A 21,347-nucleotide genomic window follows, 5' to 3' on the forward strand; every position below is an offset into this window, starting at 1 on the left:
GGAACTCATGGCCTGAGGCCAGGGTGCAGGGACAACTCAGGCCCCCAGCCCCATGTCCCTGACTCAAGGCCCAGGCCAGGGAGCAAGGACAACTCAGGCCCCCATCCCCAGGTCCCAGAATTCAAGGCCCGAGGCCACGGTGCATGGGCAACTAGAGCCCCCAAAACCACATGCCAGAACTCAGGACCCAGGCCAGGGTGCATGGGCAGCTCAGGGCCCAGCCCAGATCCCATTATTCATGGCCGGCAGCCAGGGTGCAGGGATAGCTCAAATCCCAGCCACAGGTCCCAGAACTCAAGGTCGGAGTGGCCAGGGTGCAAGGACATTTCAGGCCCCGAGCTGCAGTTTCCAGAACTCCAGCCCAAGGCGGCCAGGGTACAAGGACAGCTCGGGCCCCCAGCCCCAAGTCCAAGAAACAAGGCTCGAGGGGGCCAGGGTGCAGGGACAGCCCAGACCTGCAGCCTCAGGTCCCAAACTCAAGGCCCAAGGGCAGGGTGTAGGGACAGCTCAAGCACCCAACTCCAGGTCCCAGAACTCAAGGCCCAAGGAGGCCAGGGTGCAGGGATAGATAAAACTCCAGCCTCAGGTCCCAGAATTGAAGGCCTGAGGAGGCCAGGGTGCAGGGACAGCTCAGGCCCAGAACCCCAGGTCCCAGAACTCAAAGCCCCAGGAACCCAGGGTATAGGGTCAGCTCAGCCTCCCAGCCCCAGGTCCCAGAACTCAAGACCCGAGGAGGCCAGGGTACAGGGACATCTCAGGTCCTCAGCCCTAGGTCCCAGAACTCAAAGCCCGAGGCCAGGGTGCAGGGACAGCTCAGGTCCTCAGCCCTAGGTCCCAGAACTCAAAGCCCGAGGCCAGGGTGCAGGGACAGCTCAGGTCCCCAGTCCCAGGTCCCAGAATTCAAAGTCCAAAGAGGCCAGGGTACACAGCATGGGCCCGCAGTCCCACGAGAACTCAAGGTCCGAGGAGTCCATGATGCAAGGACAGCTCAGGCCCCCAGCCCCAGGTCCCAGAACTCACAGTCTGAGCAGGAATCTTAAACGATCTTTATTTATTTATATTTGCAATATGAAATAGAAGCTCGGCACGAACACACACACACTCACACCAGCCTGGGGAGAGGGAGCTGGGACAAGGTCACTTGGCAGCTGGGCTGGACCCCAGATCCTTGGGCACGGGAAGGGGACCCCAGCCGGACCCTTGCCAACCCCCCGCCCCGGGGTCCATGGGAGGTGCGGGGGGTGGGGGGGCGGTCTCAGTGAGTGCATCGGGGCCCCATGGGAATGTCACCGGGGAGACCCCCTTGGACGGGGACCGCCAGCTCCCATAGAGCCAACAGGGCCAGGCAGAGGGTCCTTTATCTCCCAGCCTGGGTCGAAGTGCAGGGTCCAGGGCAAGGGTTTGGGCAAAGGCACGGCCCCCACTCGAGCCCCCCCCCGGAGGCGGGCCTGGGCCGAGAGTGGGTGTGGGCATCTGCACCGGAGGCTGGGGCGTGGTGGGAGGGGAGGGCAGACAATGACCTTGGGACCCCAACAGAGCCCCCACCGAGATGGGATGAAGGTCCCACCCGCTGCCCGCCCGGCCGGGCCTCCTCCTGGCTCTCCACCCACCCGCTCTCTCTCTATATAATATATAATATAGGTCTCTCTCTCTCTCTCTCCTTTCTCTCTATTCAATTCTGTTTCTTTATTCTAGGAGACAAAACTCCATAATTTCTTTTCTCAGTGCAAATGGGGGTGGGTAGGGGCCTGACTCCCTGGCACCTGGCTCCTGGGAGTCCAGAAGAGAGAACATGGGGGCAGACAGGGTGGGGATGGGGTGATGGGGCAACAGGGCCATCGTGGGACCCGCCCTGCCCCCACTCGGGCAAGGTCCACGTGGAGTATGGAGGATTTAGCCGCCACCACCGGGACCAGGCAGTTACCTAGGAACCAAGAGGGAGACCCACGTGAGGAACCTGCTGCCCCGAGGCCCCCCACCTGCCCAGCCCCAGCCCACCTGCTACCCACCCAGCCCTTGCCACTCACTGGGAGCCCAGGGGTGCTGGCCCTCCCGGGGCAGAGCCATTGGGCATCGGAGGCGGCTCGAGGGCCTGGGCACTGCCAGGGGAGAGGGACACATAAAGGTCAGGGCCTCCGCCACAGGACACCAGCAGCCCCGGGAGGCCGCCCTGCGCTCACCTCTGGCTCTGGGGGAGCCCCGAGGGCTCTGGGCTCTTCTCCCCCTCTGTGGTCCGGGGGTGCTGGCAGGCCCCGGGGGCTGGGACAGAGGTAGCAGGGTCTCTGGTTGCACTGCGGGGGTGGGGGGGCACGTGGGTATCAGCAGGGTTATCAGCCCCGACACCCTCCTCACCCCTCAGCCCCTTCGCGCCTGCAGGAAGTGCATGGCCAGGACGGTCCGTCCCGTCAGAGACCCCGGGAGCCACCACAGGCAGGAGGAGCTCAAGGTGGGCTCCACATACTGCCTGCCCCCCTCCTGGAAGCCTTTCTGCCCCTGGGGCTGAGCGGGGAGCCCTGAGCTCCAGGGGCCTCCGGGGCACCCACATGTGGGCCTGGGCACAGCACCAGACCCTCGGCCGCGCCGCAGACCTGGGGGTCCCACCCAGGGCCCCGGAGAGCAGCTGCTCCCCAGCCGGTCACCTGTCCAGGGAGCTGGGGGTGGAGCGCGTCCCTCTGAGTGTGGCCTGGAGGTCCCCGAAGCCGACCAAGGCCTGGCAGGGGGCTGTGCAGAGAGAGGCCAGGACACGCCGGGCTCAGCGCAGCAAGCGCGCGAGGCCAGGGCGCGAGGGGGGAGCGGCGGGGCTGGGTGGCGGCGCTCACCTGAGGGCTCTGCTACTTGGCTGCCGTCTGTGGCTTCCTGAGGTGCTGACAGGGACGCGGGGTCCTGAGACCTGAGGGGAGAGAGGCAGCCCGAGGGCCAGCTGGGGTCCGCGCTCCCGCCCAAGGGACCCAGGCCGGGCGCCCGCCAGCGGCCTCACCTGAGCTGCAGGGCGGGGAGGCCCCGGGGTACGCCGAGGGGCCCCTGTGGGGCGAGGAGCCCGGGGCTCGGCTCCTTCTCCCCAGAGTCTCGGGGGCCGGTCGGGGCGTCTGTAGGCACTGGGTCAGAGGCGGCTGTCCAGCTGGGGCCTGGCGGGGGGGAGGGGTGAGCACAGGAGGCAGCCAGCCCGCCGGCAGCCCGCCGCGCCCCCCGTGCCTTCACCCACCCGGAGGCTGGGGGCCGGGGCTAGGCTGCGAGGGGGGCCCGGTCCCCCCACCAGCCGCACGGCCATCGCCGTCGTCCTCGTCGTCCTCGTCCTCGTCCTCGTCGTCCTCGCTGTCTGTGCTGCCTCCGCTCCTGCCCGGAAACCACCGTCAGCTGCTGCGCTGACACAGGGATGGCGGGGGGGGGGGAGGGACAGGCTGGTCGGGGCCTCCCTGGGCCGGGGCGTGGGAGGGCAGGTGGGACCCCCGCCTCGTCCCGGAGGCTCCCCCTGAGGGCTGAGGGCCGACCCGACACTCCCCCTCCGCCTCGGGTGGCCCGAGGGCAACGTCCAGCACGAGCAGGCGCTCCACCACCACGACCTAAACGTGGACTGAGGCCCGGCCCGAGCCCGTGGGGAAGGCCCGTCTGGCCCACACGTCCCCCAGCCAGGGAGCGGCTGAGCAAACCACGTGGCCGCTAAGAGCCGGCCGCCGCCGTCTTTACGGTTACTGACAGGAGAGGAACCCATGGGGACGCCGCTGAACATGGTCGACGATTCACAAAGACACTCAGCAGACGGGGGGAGAGAAGGGGCATCTCCCAAACCCACAACCCACATCACATCAGTGCTGGAAGACCCGCTGTCCCCCCAGGGTCAGGGGCAAGACGGGGGCCTCCTCTGCTGGGGACCGCAAGGACACAAGAACGCGACGTGAAGAGCCTCCAGACCAGAAAAGAAGGAGTGAAACCCTGTTTGCAGATGGCCTGACTGCAGACAGCAGACCCCAAGGAACCCGTTAACTGTCACAGTGAATGAGTCTGCAAAGCCCAACGTCGATGTACAAACATCCACCGTATTTCTGTACGCTTGGGAAATCTCAAAGTTCCACTTACATAAAATACGCAGGAAAAAACTTGAACAAAGGAAGCACAAAGCTTACTCTCTAAAAAAGACCTAAGTAAATGGAAAGATGTTGCACGCTCAGGGACTGGAAGATGGAATGCGGGTCCCAGGTCCCCGGGCTGACACAGGTTCAGGGCAAGCCCTCCCAATCCCAGCCAGCTTCCCTGCTCAAGTTAACCTGCTGATCCTAACAGTCCCACGGACTCTCGAGGGGCCCCAAGCAGACAGCCATGTCGGAGGACTCACTTCCCGACTGCAAGCCCTACTACGACACCCGTCGAGACAGGGAGGCCCCAGAGCGGCCAGAAGCCAAGCCGCACTCGTGCAGCCGAGCGCTTCTGGCCAGGGCACCAAGCACACTTGGTGGGGAGAGGCCGGCGCGTGCCACTAGAGGTGCTGGGACGGCGGCATTCGCACCTGCAGGGGGCAGCCGGACCCCGCCTCACACCACACACAGGACCTCAGCTCGAAACGGGACCGAGAAGTGAAAAGCAAGAACGAGCACTATCACGCTCCCGGAAGAGAACACAGGGCAAACCGAGGCCTTGGGCTCACCGGCTGGGCCACCCGGCAGATGGGAGTGACACGCGCACAGGCCCGGGCCGTGGGCTCCCGAGCGGAACAGGTCAGGCCCACGCCAGCCTCGGGGGCACAGCGGCCAGGGGCCGGCACGGGGCGGGGTGGGGATGCAGGATGCGGCCGCCTGTCTGTGTCCGGGGGGGCAGAGGCCCTGACCACTGAGTGGGTGGCCGGGGGGCCAGCCCACCCACACTCAGCCCGGCTCCCGTCACTGGCACGAAGGCACAGAGAGCGGCGGGAAGGCCTGAGTGCGAGCTGACCGGGGACAGCAGAGCGGAGGCACGGAGGGACGCACACCTGGGCCGGCCGCACAAGGACCCACACAGGCGGCCGGGCTCCGCCCCTCGCAGCCGAACTCACCTGAGTGACACACACTCCCTCACTCTCCTCCTCCACCCGGGCTGCCGACCACCAGGGCTCACGGACTCACCGCACGGCTGGGGGCTGGCCCCGGCGGGCTCCCGGGGCCAGCTGGCTGCCCTGCCAGGCGCCGTCCTCGTCGTCGGACTCCCCGGAGCCCTGGCCCTCCTCCTCGTCCTCGTCCTCCTCGTCGTCGAACTGCTGGATGCGGTCCTTGTAGCAGATCTCCAGCAGGTTGGCGTTGGGCTGTGGGGTGCAGGGGTGGGTGGGGTGGGCAGCACGGTCCACAGCGCCCCCCGCCCCCGCCCCGCACCACCAGGGATGCGCAGCACTCACGTTCTCGTCGTCGGCGTTGAGGGAGAAGGTGATGTTGGCTGTCTTGTCGAACGGCGCGCTAGGAGAGAGGCGCAGGGCGGTGAGGCGGCCGCGGTGGCAGGCTTCTCCCGCGTCCGCTCAACGCACCCTCGCCGCTCGCCCTCCTGCGTCCGCAAGTCCGCCCACTGGCTACAGTCCGTCTGTGTTCTCACGTCGGCGCCGTGACCCCCTCCGGCCACCTGGGGAGCTGCCGACCGGCACGGGCAGCTGAGGGCCCCCGCCTGCCCCAGCCTTCGCACGGATGCCCCGAGGGCACGGGAGCCTCAGCCCGGGCCACGGAGCACGTCGCGTCTCCACCTGGTTCTCTCCGTGCTAAGACGAGCGCCGTTGGGACTTAAGGCCACCATCCAGGTGCCCACCTCCCCCAGGAGCGAGGGTTCAGGCTCACGGGGCCTTCACCCACCGGGGCGGCAGCCGGGAATCGAGCCAGAGGCGTGTGCGGCCCAGCCGTCCGTCCCTGCCTCTGTTCTGTGCTGCCCTAGGCCCCCGGGCCTTCAAGTCCCAGAAACAACACCGAAGGAGAGACTGGCCACGGCCGCGGCGTGGCTGGCCGTCACCCTGCCCGTCGCCAGCGGGGCCTGCAGCGCCGCGTGCCCGGACGCTGTCGCTGGTCCGCGCAAAGCCCTCCACCGAGCGCGGGGCCGCGCAGCCCGCCCCGGCCCAGACGCCCGGTCTGCAGCTGGGATCCTGGCCTCGAGGCCCCGAGGGCAGGGGCGGCCCCCAGCCTTCCGCTGAGGCCGACAACACCCGGGCCCTCGGCGCCGCTCTCTTTCGGAAAGCCTCGCAGAAGCACGATTCCTGGGCTAAGGACGGCCAGGAACCGCTGACGAGAGCCTTCCTCATACTCCCTCACGGCCCGGGACCCCTGTGCTTTGCCCCCTTTTCCTCCGGGGCCGTCGGTCGGTCTGTCTGTATGGGGTCCGCACTCCGTCCCCGTGTTCTATCATTTGTCTACTTCGGGAAACGCTGGGCCACAAAGGGCCACAAAGGGCGGTGAATAGGCTCAGTGCCACCTCGGCGTCTGCACTGCGTCCCCTCGACCTCTGCCGCCGAACCGCGCAGCGCTGGGCAGAGCGGGGCCCCGGGCGGGCCCACAGCTCAGGACGCGGCAGCCGACCCGGGCCACACGAGTCCTGCGGGCCGGTATCTTCAGCCCCAAAGCTATGAAAATACTCATCTACTCTCCGTCCTAGAACGCTTCACGGCTTTCACGGTTTTTATAGTTTCCAACCCCACTGGGAATTACGTGATAAAGGAGACGACACAGTCTCGTCCACAAGGACAGCCGGCTGTGCCCACACCACCCCCCGAGCGGTCGGTCTGTCCTCCCTCGGGCGGGGTCTGCTCTGGGGCCCCCGCCTTCCAGGCACCGGGCACGGGGCTGGGCAGGGCAGCAGACACAGAGCTCACGTCTGCCCCCGAGGGGACCTCTGTCCAGCAGGGCAGGCCAGCAGCTGACCACAGCCCGTCACGGTGCCCTCTCACTGAGCTGCACAGGGGCGATCCTGCTCCCACACCGACCAGCACGTGCCTCAGTCTCCCCAGCTGTAAAGAGGCTCCTCAGCCCTGAGCACAGGGTAATGGTGGGCACACGGCGCACAAGTACCGTGAAGAAGCAGATGGGGACCCCAGGGGCAGCTGAGGCCCCTCTTGCCTGTCCCCGGACCCCACCCCCGGCTGCACCCAGCCCGCCCCTAAGGGGCCAGCTGGACCCCTCTCCACCGGATTCCTGCACTATCAGACGAGGATCGCTCTGTCCTGCCCTCCGGCGGTCCTTCCGCTTTCCCTCAGACCGTCCCAGACTCCTTCAGACCAACGTCTTCTGCTCTGATGGCTCTCCCCTCAGGGGCCTCGCGGGGTGAGCTCCCTCCCAGACCACGGCCTGGCCACCTCGCTCTCCCTCCAGACCCTCAGCCCCTGCCCTGCAAGGAGGGGACAGAGGAGCCGGGAGCCGGGACTGGCCCCTGTCCAGGCTGAGCACAGACGCTAGGACCGGCAGGCACGCCACGGGTGGGAGCAGGGAGGACACGGCAAGGCGGGCAGGAGAAGCCACGGGGCGGGCAAGGGCGGCGCGCCGACCTGCTGTCTCCTGAGCCCCCGCCCTCCCACGGAAGGCCACACTCACTTCACACTCTCCTCCTGCTCCCCAAACTCCTCGTCATTGAAGCCGAAGTGGTCGATGAAGGCCGAGGTCATGCGCTGCATCTGGAAGTCCATGAAGGCCTGCGGAGGGGCACGGTCAGGGGCGGGGGGGGGCCGGGCAGCCCGGGCAGGGCAGCCCCCCGCGCCCGCCGCGCCACCCACCTGCTGAAGCACTGCCTCCTCCGGGAAGTTGAACTCCTTGAGCCGGTCGTCCTCGTCGTCGCTGGAGGAGTGCAGGTGGTGGGTGCTCACCTGGGGCGGGGGGCGGGCGGGGGTGAGGGCCGGGACGGGCAGGGCGCGGCTGCGGGGGGCACGGGCGGAGGACAGACCCGCGGCACAGGGCGGAGCCGCCTCACCAGGTCCACGGCGTTCTTCTTGTTGGTCTCTGCCAGGGCTCCAGACACGAAGGCCTCCCAGCGCTCCTGCTGCTCCCCGGGCAGCTCTGCTCAGCGGGGAGGAGACGGGGCGTGAGGCCCCCGGCCCGCACCCCTGCCCCCCCCCGCCGCAGCCCTGGCCCTCACCCTTCAGCAGCCGCCCCAGCTGCTCGGCGTTGGGCCCCTTCTCCGTGTTCTGCACCAGAGCATTGGCCAGTCTCGTCAGGTGGCCCATGTAGCCTTTGCGGGGGCCCCCGGCAGACCTGGGCGACATCAGAGGCCACAGCTGGACCGGCCCGTGCGCCTGGGGCCGCCCCGCCCCCCGCCCACGCAGGCGTCCCGGCGCTCACTGCACGAGGTCGTTCTCCTCCCAGGAGGTCAGGATGCGCTCCACCAGCCGGCACTGCCGCAGCAGCTGAGGGAGCAGGGGGCCGTGGGGGCGGGCCGGGGCCGGGGCACGCCCCTCCCGGACCGCCTGCGCCCCCCCGCACCCCGGACACGTCCCCCGGCCCCTCGGGCTGTTGGCTCCCACTCTACCTCCACCCTCCACGTACACAGCAAACCTGGAGTCGTCCCCCCGCCTCCCACCGGTGACGGCCACGGATGCCCAAGCGGCCGCGCTGCTCCACAGCTCCTCCCGGAGGCCCTGGGCTCCGTCCCGGGAGGCACCTCCCCTGGCCTGGCGGCCGTCACCCCAGAGGACACCCGCTGCCTCCCGAGGGCGCCCCTACCTGCACCTACCTGCTCGGCACCCTCCGTCTTGCCCAGACGGACCTAAGGACAAGGCCGAGCCCCGGCCCCCCACCCGTGAAGCTGCCTAGCGAGCACCGGCAGGGGGACCCGGGACAGAGAGGGGGCCCGGGAGCCCCAGCTCACGTGTTTCAGGACGGGGCTCGGGGCAGCTATCTCAAGGCCGCTGTCGGAGGGAGGTGCAGTGCTCAGCAGGGCACTCACACACAACTCCACTTGGGCATGCAGGAAGTTGTTGAACATATAGTGGAAGAAGAGGTCCTGGGTGGGGGCACCGCAGGCTGGCACCGAGAGGCCCCTCCACCCACCCCACCCTCCGCACCCCGCCCTGGGGCCGCCCCGTGCCCCCGCTCTCCCCACCCAGGGGCCCCTGCACCCCCGCCCTCCGCACCAGCATGGTATTGGGCACGTCCAGCGCCAGGAGCTCCTGGGTCAGGGCCGCGTCGTTGGCGCTCAGTGCGCTGGCCAGCAGCTTGACCACATGCAGCCGGGTGTTGCCCAGCGGCGGGGCCAGGCTGCCCCACGTAGTTCGCAGTGGCTCCAGCTGCGGGCACAGGGGCGGCTCAGCACTGCCCAGAACCGTGGGCCGCCCTCCCTGCCACCCTGCCTCCTTGGCCTCCCGGCCCACCTCGGGCGGCTCAAGCAGGAGCTGGTGGAAACGGCCGAGCCGCGGGCGCAGGGCGTGCAGGACGCCCACGCTGGACGGGGTGCTGTCCAGGGTCGCCTGGGCCAGGAGCTCCAGCTGTCCGTCCACGCTGCTGAAGAAGTTGTTCACGGTCACAGACTCGGACCTGCAGGAGGGCACAGGAGGCAGGCCTGTGTGTGTGGTACGCACTCGTGCGGCACATCAGGAAGGGACACGCTGCTCCCCGGCGAAGTGCAGCGCGAGGCCCCACCGTTTCGGGCAACGCCCGCCAGCTCAAAGCTACAGACAGTACACGCAGCCTCGGACAGGAGCGGGGGACTCCTCTCCCAGGACCGAGGGACCACCGAGACGGGAGACCACTTGCAGAGACCGTGTCCCCACGACCTTCACCTCTGAACGGAAGGGCAGGGCTCCGAGGGATGGCACGGCCCCCGGGGAGGCTGGCCCCCCTCACCTTGGCCTTCTGGGCTCCAGCAGGGTGAGCAGCACCTGGATCCCACTCACGATGACAGACTGGCTCTGCTCCCCCTCCAGCATGTTGCTCAGGAGCTGCTCGATCGTCTCCTGCCTGGGACAGGGGTCAGGACAAGGGTAAGGGTGGGGTCGGCATGGGGGCCACGCTGAGGGGCCCTGGACAGCTTCCCGCCCTGGGTCTCGGAACCACAAACCCACTTCTCCAGGGTGGCCAACAGCTGGTCGGGCTCCGGGCTGTCCTGGACCTGGATCATCTGCTCCCGGCTCAGGCGGATGATGTCGCACAGGGACTGGGATGCATTGGAATGTTGCTGCGGAGGCAAAGAGAGAGCTGAGGACACCAGCCTGGCTGCCAGGCCCTCCGTGTCCTGCTTTCAGGACTCCTCGGGAGCTGACACCTGGCCCTCAGGACCGAGAGAAGGGTCACAGAGACAGGGACACAGGTGCCCAGGGTACGGACGCAAGGTACCAAACACTGGAAGAGGACACGGCGAGGAACTGAGAGACCCCGGAAAACTTTCTGCAGAAGGGGACATCCCACACCCCACACCATCTCTGCAGCCCCGGGGTGGGGGGACCCCAATGTCCACCGACTGGTGAGCAGACAAGCTCCTGTGAACACCCCTCAGCCTCAGGACGGGATGAAGCACACGGATGAACACGGACACCTGGTGCTGAGGCAGAGGCCAGACACGCAGACCAAGTACGGTGTGACCGCGTTTACGCAACAAGTCCAGCAGACGCAAGCCCAGAGACAGAACGCTGCCTGGGGTGACAGGGGGACCACGAGCGCAACAGTGACAGCTAAAGGGCACGGGCTTTCCTTTTTGGAGTAACAAAAAAATAATCGCAAATTCACGCGGTAGTAACGGGACAATTTTGTGATTACGCTAAAAACCGCCGTGTGCTATACTTTAAACAGCTGACCCGCATGGTACGTAATCTCTATCTGGATAAAGCTGTTCCAGGAAAAACCCAGAAAGAAGCTCGAGCGGGACTCCGAGTCTAACCCAACAGGGAGCTACCTGCGCCCACCTGCGCAGACCCCAGACCCATCCAGGCCACGGGCCGCACTTCAGAGCCCGTCACGGACGCCCCCCGCCCCTGGGCCTGTGTGGTCCTCACCCTGCTGGCCGCATGCCTGGGGTACCTACCCCGCACCTGCGGAGCTCTGCTCTGTAAGCCAGCAGCCCCGGAAGACAAGGTGCGACCCCCTCCCCCGGCTGCAGTGAGAATGTGGGGCCTCTGCATGGATTTGCTGAAGAACAAGCAGGGTGTACCCAGGGACCAAAGACTCGAGAAGCTGCCAGGCCCCACTCAGCAGAGGAGTGGGGAGCAGGGAAGGGGCCCCTGGAAGGCTGGCATTGAGGGGGCCAGGCTGGAGCCTGGAGTCCGGAGACCCTGGCCAGACCCCTGACCCATCAGGAGACGCTGGGCCAAGCTCCTGGCTCATGAGATGCGCTCCCCGTGGGCGGCAGGAGCCCTGTCAGTGACAGACTGGAAGGACGAGCACACACAGCACCAATCGCGTCCTTCCTCAACAGTTCACCTTCCAGGGAGGGAGGGGGGCGGGAGGCCGGGCCACAGCTGGGCGGGCAGGCGAGGAGAGAACACTCACACTGTCATCCTTTGACGGGTGGATCTGTTCTATAAGCCGCTGCACGATCTTCTCCTCGTTGAGCCACTGGGGGTGAGAAGGAAGGTGGGCGGCCGCTCACGGCCCGCCCTCCCCGGTGCCCCCCCAGCCCAGTGCCCTCCTCCGGCCCTCCCCGGGCCCCCCCACAGCCCCACGCTCACGTTGACCACGTCCTGCCTCAGCTGTGGACGCTCCACGCAGGTGAGGAGACGCAGCAGGAGGTCCATGATGGCCGAGGTGCCGATATGCTGCAGCAGCAGGTCCACGAAGTCGTCCTTCTTCCGCAGGAAGGACACGAGCTGGGGACGGGAGGGACAGCACGCGTCACACGGCAGGGCCCGGGGCCTGTGCCCGCCTGCTCACCTGCCTGCACACCGGCCGGGGCCTCGGGTCGGCGGTACCTGGTCCGTCTTGCGGTTGATAAGGACGCCCATGACCTTGCTGAAGAAGCTGGCCAGCAGGGGGTTGAGGCTGCTTCTGCTCTGCAGGAAGCCGTAGAGCCGGTTCAGGAGGGCCTCGTCGGCGCCCAGCGCGTCGTTGATCTGGGGCACGTCTGAGGTCAGGATCTCACAGGCCACGCTGGGGTACCTGGGGGGGCGGTTCACATCCAGAAAGGGTGGCCGATGCCAGGGAAGCTGGCTGCCCATCCCCACCGCCCCCCACGCCCTCCTGTCGGAACCCACACGTGGCTCGCACGGCCCCCAGGGCTCCAGCCGACCTTCCCTGAAACCCCACGTCATCCCTCGCCGCCCCTCCCGCACCCGCACAGCCCAGCAGCCCACCCGGGAGGCACCAGGAGCAGCAGGCCGGGGCAGCCCCGGGGGCCGGACGGCAGGGGCTCACTTGTAGCGCAGCCGCTCCTCGCCACTGGCCGGCGGCTCCTGGGTGACCCAGGCCACCATGGCCTGCAGGTGCGGCGGCTGCAGCAGGAAGTCCAGCAGCTTGCGGTTGACGACCTTGCACTCTTGCAGCACGTCCTCCTCGTCCAGGAGCTCGGGCAGGCTCAGGTCCTCCCGCTCCAGAAGCGTGTCCAGGTGTGAGCTCGTGTGCAGGTCAAACTTCCAAAACATGGCGCCCTGAGGGCAGGGCTGCAGGTCACACGCCGGGCCCTGCCTGCCCCACACCCTCCACCTCAGCCACCGATCACCCGGACGACTGGGACAGCCTGCAAGGCCACCCTGGAGTCCAGGGCTCACTTCACGGCGCAGGCCAGTGGCCCTGACCACCCCTCGGCCCCCAGGCCCCACAAAGGAGAGCCCTGCGCAGAGCCATCGCGATCCTGTCGTCCTCCGTCCCCCATCTGGGCAGGGACCCCCCAGGGGCGGGGCTGGAGCCATGCTCTCCTGAAGCCTCGGGCATCGGACTCACCGAACAAATTCAAATGCCCCATGGCCGCCAGCCCGCGGCTGCCTTCCAGCCCAGCAAATCACCACGCCACGTGCAGGGCGTGGGGCGGTGGCAGGGGAAGTCTAAGATGTCCCCAGGCTGTGGCTGTTGCCTGGATGCTGCACACACACAAACACACCCAACCCCCCACCCAGTGGCTGGACAAGGAAGAGGACAAGTGGGGGAGGAGGGCCTTCAGAAGAGCCCCTGACGGGGCCCAAAGGAGCCAGGACGGTCAGTGACTCGGTGGGGAGGAGGACAAGGCTGTCTCGCAGCCCCTGCAGAATGGCGGCCTGGTCCCCAGCCAGCACCGGGACCCTGCGTGCCCCGACCCACCCCAGCACAGGGGGCTAGCTGCCGTCGGGAGCACCACACCGGGAGCACCCACTAGGTGCCCCCTGTGCACACGCACCCAGCCGCTCCTCTGAGGGGCCTACGGGCTCCCCGTCCAGACCAGCGCGAGGCCCGCCCTGCACGTGCCACCAAGTTCCCCGCCCACGCGTTCCCACTCTCTCCGTCCCCCCCCGCGGAGCACCCACATGCCCCTCGGAGGGGCTGTTGCCGCCCCACTGCCAGGGAAGTTGGGGGCTCCCAGCACCACACAGGCGGGGGCCAGAGCTGACACGCGTCACCTGCCTTGTGGAGACCACTGGAGGCAGAGGCCACGGAGGACAGACTGAGAGGCCCCAGGGCACCTCCCGGACCCGCAGATGGCAGTCCCTCTCCTACGTGCCCTCCCTCGCCCTGTCTGCCCACAGCCCCCCGACCACAGAAAACTCGTCAGCCGCAGAAGGAGCCCCAGCCCAGAGCAGAGCACAGCTCTGACCTGACTCAGGAAGCAGCCGGGACTTAAGGCCAGGGCAGAGCGGGGCACGTGTGGCCTCGGGCAGGACTGGCCTCCTGAGCCTCGGTCCCTTCAAGACACCGCCTCCAGCACCAGCCCTCCCGTCCGGCCTCTGCAGGAGACACTCACCTCCCACGTCCTCCCCACCCTCCGTGACCGGGAGCAAGTGGCTCTAAATCCGCAGTGACCCCAGACCCGGGACGGCTGCAGGTGGAGGACTCACGGTCAGGGAAGACAGCAGCAAGCGCCAGGCGCCAGTGGGGGCAGCGGGGACATCCCACGAGGCCTCCACGCCCCGTCCCACAGGGACTCGCTCCTTAGCCCTACGCCCTTCACCCCACGTTGGCCACTCTCCTGAAACACAAACTGGAGTGTCTGATGTTCACTCCTGGCCAAATGCCCAAAAGGGCTCCTTAGGTCTCCACACTCGGGACCCCGGGGCCCGGCCAGCCTTCCAGCCCCGCTCGGGCCAAGCCCAGCGTCCACCTGGACCTCCAGCTCCCGCGGCGTCCACTGTCCCACGCCCGCCGGCCACATCGGCCGAGGGTGCCCACCTGCCGGGCCCCTGGGCAGGCCTGCCTCCCCTGGAGCCTCCCCCTCCCCGAGCAAGCTACAGCCCGGCTCCTCCCACGTCGTCCTGCGGTGCCCTCTTGGGGTGCGCCGCCCCAGCTGGGGCTCTCCCGAGGAGGTCCCTGCGAGCGCCAGGCTGGGCACCTAGGCCTCCCGGCATCACTCGACTGTGACCCAGACGTGACGGTGCTGACGGCGCTCTCCGGCTCGGCTCAGCTCAGCCCGTTCACCCCTGAGGAAGGCACGACGGCCCCGTCTTACAGGTGAGGGAGCTGAGGCGCACCAAGGCAGCTGCCCGCCCAGGCCCAGGTTTGCGCAGGCTTCTGGGCTCGGGCCCCCGCAGCCCTGCTGTGCCAGCGCCCCCGCCCGTCCCCGGCCACCGGAAACCTCGGGGCTTCTGTCCACCTGCTCGGCCCTCCCCCGCCCAGGCCCCGTCACCTCTCCGGCCTGCCCTGTGCTCTCCGCATTCCACTGCACAGGCTTCCAGGCAGAGCTGGCTTCCAGGACCTGCCCGCGTCCCGTCTGTGCTCAGGCGCCCAGGGGCTTCCCTCCACGGTCAAATGCCTCCAAATCCTGCCCTGGCTGTCCTCACCCGCACCCACAAACTGGCCTTTCTGGATGCAGAGTCCACCACACCTGGGGCCTTCTCAGCAACTGTGCTCTTGCGCCTCGCCTGCCTGGGACGCCCCAGCATCGGGCTGCTCCTCCTCCTCCTCCTCGGGGTCTCCTGCCGGGCAGTCCTGCGGCCCCACCTCCATCCACCACCCACATCCATCAACCTACACGACGGGTACGCCCTCACACGGCGCACGTGCCCGGACCGGACGACGGTCCGCACAGGCACCACCATCCTTGCTGGGCCGACCCCCTCATAGGCAGTTCTTGCTCAGAAACACCAGCAGAAGGGCACCCTCTGCACCCCCACGTGTTATCAGGCCCCTGCCCCTCTGAGGCAGCAGGCGACATCCCTGCCAGGACATCACTCCCACCCAGTCACCCCCAGCCATCTTTAAGCCACCGTCACGCAGGCGGGGGGGGGGCAGGGAGCACTGGGAGCAAACATCCCAACCCTGAGGTGCTCAGCGACCTTCCTTTGCAAGCCAGCAACTCCCTCCTTCTGCCCGGCTCCCAGACCTTCTCCGGGAACCCTTCCACAGCTAATGGACGTCCTCCCTCACTTGATGACAAGGCCGTGACAGGGCTCATGCCACAGGTGAGAAAACGAAGGCCCAGCCCCATGGCACTGGTGGCCCGCGCGGGCACATGTCCTGAGCTGGAGGAAGCTGGGACCAGAACCGCCTCAAGGGGCAGCCACCACCCAGGGCCGCAAGGAGCTCTGTGGGGTGAGCACTCCACCTCCTCCCACATCGGACATTTTCATGCCCGACGAGGAGACCAGAGGGTTCAAAAGGCCACCTGCGCAGAGTGAACGAAGCCAGTCACCAAGGACCACGTGTTGCAGGACTCCGTTTACGAGAAATGTCCGGAAGACACAAATCCAGGGACAGAAGCAGGAGCTGGGGAAGCCGGTGCGGGGGGGTGGGGGGTGGGGGTGAGGAATACCTGCTAACAGGTAAGCGATTTTCTTCTGGGAAAAGCATGTTTAAAATAAAAACAACCAGGGCACGTGGGCGGCTCAGTCGTTAAGTGCCTGCCTTCGGCTCAGGTCATGATCCCAGGGTCCTGGGATCGAGCCCCGCATCGGGCTCCCTGCTCGGCGGGAAGCCTGCTTCTCTCTCTCCCACTCCCCCTGCTTGTGTTCCCTCTCTCGCTGTGTCTCTCTGTCAAATAAATAAATAAGATCTTTTAAAAAATAAAATAAAAACAACCAAGAGCTCTGAAACTGATTGTCCACGTTTTTCTGAATTATACCTCAGTAAAAAAACCCACTACGGTGACGGCTGCATGGTTCTGAATACACCAGAAACCACTGACTTGTGCACTTTAAATAGATGAATCACACGACATATGAATTACATCTCAACAAAAACCATGACCAAAAACAAAAGCACAGTTGCCCAAGGCTGCGGTGACAGGGCCGGGCCCAGGCCTTGTTGTGTGTCCAAGTCACCGGGAGCTCCTACAAGACAGCAGCCTCCATCCAGAAGAGCGGAGGCACAGAAAGCGTGCTTAGGTTCCCCTCCCCCACCGTCCCTGTCAGTGTCCCTGAGCTAAGTGGGGGAGGGAGGCCCCACAGCTGAGGGACAGGGTGGGGACAGGGCCCAGCCCATGTCTCCTGAAACCCTGTGCACCCACACGGGCACCATGTCTCCATGCCGAGACGAGGAGGTGAAGCATGATCATGATTCCCACTCGACAGCCGTGGAGACAGGGGCCCCCAGGGACAGAGCCAAGGCCACCGAGAAGCAGAAGCAGGACTCACCTGCCCTGCTCTCCTGACTACAGGTGGAACTTCTTGACCCACCCGCTTCCAAAGCACCTAGTTAGAGGGCCTGGCTCCGGGCACCACCCCCAAACCTCCACAGCAGGTCCGCTTGGTACGGCAGGTAGGGCTTCCTTCCCCAAGCGGGCTTTCCAGAGAACTGGTGTGGGGGGGTGATGGGTGGGGGCACCCACAGTAAGACAGGAGGTGCTGGGTGGTGCGGGGTACTCAGACCCAGGCAGCCCCTTAAACTCTCCCTCAGGTGGCTCCTCCAAAAACCAGAGGAGCCTGCAAGGACCAGATGCAAGCAAGTGGTGGTGGGCACCCTACAAACATCACTTCACAAGCTCTGCACAGGACAGAGATGCGGATACGCGAGAACTAAACACACACACACTCTCAAGTGCTGACGGCCAACCCCATCTTCCCACTTAGCAGAACTTGCTGGAAGCCCTGGGAATAGGACGGACAGGAGAGGGGGTTCCATTCTCATTCTCTAACGGGGTGAACCCAGCACCTGGCATCCCCATCTGTGAAATGGGGCCACGCTGTCAGGACCGCCAGCTCAGGCAGGGGTCCCTGACCGTGTGGAAGCCCGGACACCCCTAGCAGGAGGGAAGGAGCCAGCCACGAACCCGGGGGTGACGGCTCTAAACACAGAGAACCTGGACAACGACTGCCCCCCCATCTGCCTGAGCGGCCCAGGTCATTCAGACGCTCCGGCAGGCGCCACCCCCACCCCACCCCCACCCATGCAACTTTGAGCAACCCTCCAGAAAGCGGAAGTGACTAGCACGGGCTCTCAGCGGCAGTTTGAAAACCATGACTCTGGCTGCAAACGGAAGAAGGGGAAACCGTAAGCGAGAAAGGAAGCCATTAAACACGAGAACGACCTCTCCCTCCACCAGCCTGGCACCATGGCCTCCGGTTTCTTGCTCTGCTGGGTCCTTGTCAGGCTCTGATGCCAGCTGCCCTCTCAAGAGCCTGCCGGCCCCTGCCCTGGCTCCGGCAGGCGGGGGGCAGCTCCTGGGGCGGCTGCTGCCACGGCCTCTATCTGCCCAGACACAGCTCTGCCTGCCAGGGAGCCCATGGGCAGGGCCTTCATCCTCCGCCCTGCCTCGCCTGCCCTGGCCCCGAAGCACCCAGAAGTGGAGGTCAAGGGCACAGAGGCCTCTGGGAGGCCTGAGCTGCCCTGAGCTGCCACCCTCAGCCATCACAGGCCCACAGGCTGCTGTGACGAGACCCGGGCTACGTGAGCCCTACGGAGGGAGAGAACCCACTACCGAAAGGCCAGCCCCAGCCCCTTGCAGGGCTCCACAGGCCCAAGGACGGTGAGACCACCTCCCTCAAGTCCCCCCAGCCAACCGTCAGTTCTCTGCCAAGTCTGGAAAGGGGGTAGGGGACTTGGATTCCAAGGACAGGATAGCAGTAATGGCGACCCCATGACCTCTGAGGAGGACCCCATGTGTGTGTGCCGGATGCAGAACCCAGCACAGACGTAGCAGGGTGGGCAGCAGGACGCCCATGTGGGACAAGGGGCGGGCCTGGCCAGAGCCACAGAGGACGATGAGCTGGGACTTTCCCATGGCTTGGGAAAGCCTGGGAGGGATCCCCAGTTAGGGGACAGCCCAGAGCAGAGTCTCCCAGGGGAGGTGGCCACTCTGGTCCAACCCCGGGGATAGAATAATTAGGAAACAGAATGTAGACCCCAGGCCAAGGACCGAGGGGACTGAGAGCTCACATTCAGGACCATCTCCTAGATCAGTTACGGGTTCCCAGGAGGAAAAGAAAAGAACTAACAGACTCTGAAATAGCACTTGGAACACGAGGAGGAGCAGACTCGGTGCTCCAGGGCGACCCAAAGTCAGAAAAGCCTAGGCTCCCATCCTGCCTCTCCAAATTTAATCCCTGTGGCCTTGGACCAGGTCCTACCAGCACCGAGCCTCAGTCTCCTCACTTGGGAGACACCTCACAGTGACTGGAGGACTGCACCTCCCACGGGAAGACCCATAAAACAGTGTTCAAAGAGAGGAGCTTTGGCCTGGAAAGGAGGGCGTGTCCCCACTCCCCACGTGCTGAGCCTGCCCTAGACAGCTGGCGAGCCAGGGATGCCAGGAAGGCCCTCTTTCTCACCAGAGCTCCCAGGCCTCTCTCACCTCATCTCTTGCGGCAACCCGCATGGCGCTCAACACTCCCGCCACACCTGACTGCTTGTAGGCACCCTCGCCTCTGCCCTGCCTGGCTGCTCCCTCTGCCTCCCCTCCAGCTCTCGGAGCCTGAATAGCTCCTCCTGGGTCCTTCAGGCTTCAGCACAGACACCACTTCCTCCAGGAAGCCTCCCCTGACTGCGTTAGGGGCCTGCTCCACGCTTCCACAGCTTCCGTGGTCACCCTATGACAGCGTCTGAGCGCTCTGTGACAGGATTCGCCCCTCCTGTCACCTGCCTCCCTCTGCAGAAGGCCAGACCGACCGCTAGAAACACTTGTTGAATTAATAAAAAACCAAAATCCAGAAGGGGAAAGTGACCCGCTAAAGTCACTTTCCACAGATCCTGGAAAAAAGTGTTGGTGTTGGGGGGATGGGGGGGGAACCAGCAGGTTCTCCTCTAATGCAGAAAAACAGCAGGTGACCCAACAAAAATCACCAAAAACACGAAAGTAAATCAAAATACACAGCTTAGAACACACAGCCGCTGACGGGTGCCAACAGGGCAGATAAGACAAAACTACACGACGCCCCAGCAAGAGAGCAGGGTTTCTCCCCCGAAGCACTACGGACATTCGGGGCTGGAAGATCCTCCTGTGGGGAGGGGCTGTCCTGGGCACTGGGTGATGGCGAGCAGCATCCCTGGCCTCTACCCACCGGGTAACCAGGAGCACCCCCCTCGTTGTAACCTCCGCCGTCTCCTGCCATCGCCAAGCGTCCCCTGGGGGACACAATCGTCCCCCAGGGCCACTGCCACAGATCATCCCGAACCTAGTAATCATTGTCAGAGCTACTGCCTTGCATTCTGCCACAGGCTTCCAGACAGTCCGCCGAGTGAGAAGCGCCCTGACGTCAGCACCAGTCTACACCCCACTCAAGTTTCTTTACAACTCTGAACCCCGCACCACACCTAACACACCTAACACAGCTTCCCCTGCAGAAACCTCTTGCCTTTCAGGCCGGTGTTCCTGTCGCCTCTGTGGCCTCTGCGCAGACACTGGGGTGCACACGAGCGCACAAGAAAGGACCCCAACCCGGAGTCACATTCAAGGGTCTGGACAGGCAGCGGCACCAAGGTCCTCCCCCTCCCCAGCCTTCTGCCGACCAGGCCCGGGCCCCCACCTTCAGAGACTTGCACGTGCTGCTCCTTCCACCCGGAAGGCCCTGCTTCCCACTCTCCATCTGTCAAGCCCTCCTGTCCCGCCCAAACAGCAAGCGCCAGCGCTGAGCCAGCCTCACCGGGCCCTCCTCGGCCGCCCGCAGGCCCGAGCTACCCCCATCACAACACCACTAATTGTGACCGTCCGGCCGGGCCTTTATGTCCCCTCCCTCCGCCGCCTGCCCTCACAGAAACGGGGCCGCTTCCCGGGCCCTCCGCACACGTTCAGCCGGGCAGGGGGCAGGGAGCGCCCTACTGCTCCGGTGGGGTCTGAGCCCGGGCCGGGGAGGCTGAGAGCAGGAAGGGGGTGCTCCAGGGGAGGGGGCCGGGAGGAAACGGTGGAGAAGACCCAGGGCTGTGGGGCTGGGTCCGAGGAGGGGAAGTTGGACTGGAGGAGAGACTGGGGAGGTGGGCTGCTGCGAGGAGACTAAGGAACTTGGGGCGGGGCGGGGGGGAGGTGTCCCGCGGACTGAGGGGGAGCAGGTGCGGGAGGGGTGGGGGGCCCGCGGCGGCCGCTCACCTGCGCGGGGGGGCGGCGGCTCCTCGCACTCGGGGCTCATCGGGGCGCCCCCCCCGCCCCGCCGCCGGAGGCTCCGGCCCCTGCTCAGGGGCCCGGTATGAGGGGGCGGGGGGCGGCGGCGGGGGCTCGCGCTCGCGCACGCGCCTTCGGGCCTAGGGGGGACCCCGGCGCGCCGAGCCGCGGGCTTCGGGGGGCGGCGCCGGCTGCGAGCGGACGGAGGCGGAGGTTCGGGGCCCGCCGGCGGCCGGGGAGCGCGGGGAGGTCAGCGCGGTCGCGAGGCCCACGGAGGCCCTCGGCGGGGAAGTCGCCCCGGCTGGCCCGGGCCGGCCCGGCGCCGCGCGGGAAAGCAAAGGCCGGTCAGGGAAGACGCTTCCCTGCGCAGTCCGGACAGGCCGCGGCGCTGAGCAGCGGCCGACGGAAGCTGAGGCCCACCTCCCTGGCCGCCCCTTTCCCCAAACCGGCTGGATCTCCGGGCTCTGCAGTCCGCTCGGGGCCTCCGACGCCCGGCTCCGTCCGCCACTATCCCATAATCCCCTAGCGCAGGGGCACGCAGGAAGCCCCGCCCACCCGCCGCCGTCCCGGTGCGCGGAGGCCGCGCGCCCGGGCCCGGCAGTGCGCGTGCGCGCGGAGGCCCGGCCGCTCCCCACCGGCCCCGCGGGCGCAGGGCGCAGATGCGCTTGCGCTGGTTTGGGCCAACGGTCTCTCCCCGAATAAACCCAGACAACCCAATGCGCAAGCGCCACTGCGCGCCGCCGGCGTTTCTCTACGACTCCGTTCCAAAGTGCAGAGTAAATCCTGCTCCAGGATTTCTCTTCCCGCTCGCTCCTTTCGGAAATCCATTCGCTACTCCGTCTCGTCCA

The 21,347-nt window shown here is 66.4% G+C and overlaps 1 protein-coding gene across 5 annotated transcripts; it reads right to left on the reverse strand.

The window, feature by feature from the left end:
• Positions 1-1,031: 1,031 nt before the first annotated feature.
• PPP6R1 (protein phosphatase 6 regulatory subunit 1) lies at positions 1,032-21,032 on the reverse strand. 5 transcript variants are annotated; one of them, XM_036096882.2, is made up of 24 exons: positions 20,488-21,032; positions 12,264-12,496; positions 11,822-12,008; positions 11,582-11,719; positions 11,403-11,468; positions 9,983-10,095; positions 9,765-9,878; positions 9,293-9,455; positions 9,056-9,208; positions 8,791-8,925; positions 8,265-8,329; positions 8,062-8,177; positions 7,897-7,982; positions 7,703-7,792; positions 7,524-7,621; positions 5,360-5,417; positions 5,094-5,269; positions 3,203-3,333; positions 2,978-3,125; positions 2,820-2,890; positions 2,640-2,721; positions 2,181-2,291; positions 2,028-2,099; positions 1,032-1,924 (listed from the first exon to the last, which is right to left on the reverse strand). In XM_036096882.2, exons 2-24 carry the CDS (start codon positions 12,488-12,490, stop codon positions 1,921-1,923), a joined length of 2,604 nt encoding a protein of 867 aa, XP_035952775.2. In that variant the 5' UTR covers positions 12,491-12,496; positions 20,488-21,032; the 3' UTR covers positions 1,032-1,920. The 5 variants fall into 5 exon arrangements, 4 of the variants coding, with proteins under 4 accessions (XP_035952775.2, XP_077918837.1, XP_035952776.2 ...); XM_078062711.1 differs by lacking the exon at positions 20,488-21,032 and adding an exon at positions 18,760-19,987; XM_036096883.2 differs by lacking the exons at positions 2,028-2,099; positions 20,488-21,032 and adding an exon at positions 18,760-19,989.
• Positions 21,033-21,347: the final 315 nt, after the last annotated feature.

The sequence above is a fragment of the Halichoerus grypus genome, chromosome 15 (genome assembly GCF_964656455.1).
Source record: "Halichoerus grypus chromosome 15, mHalGry1.hap1.1, whole genome shotgun sequence".
In the NCBI taxonomy this organism is placed as follows: domain Eukaryota; kingdom Metazoa; phylum Chordata; class Mammalia; order Carnivora; family Phocidae; genus Halichoerus; species Halichoerus grypus.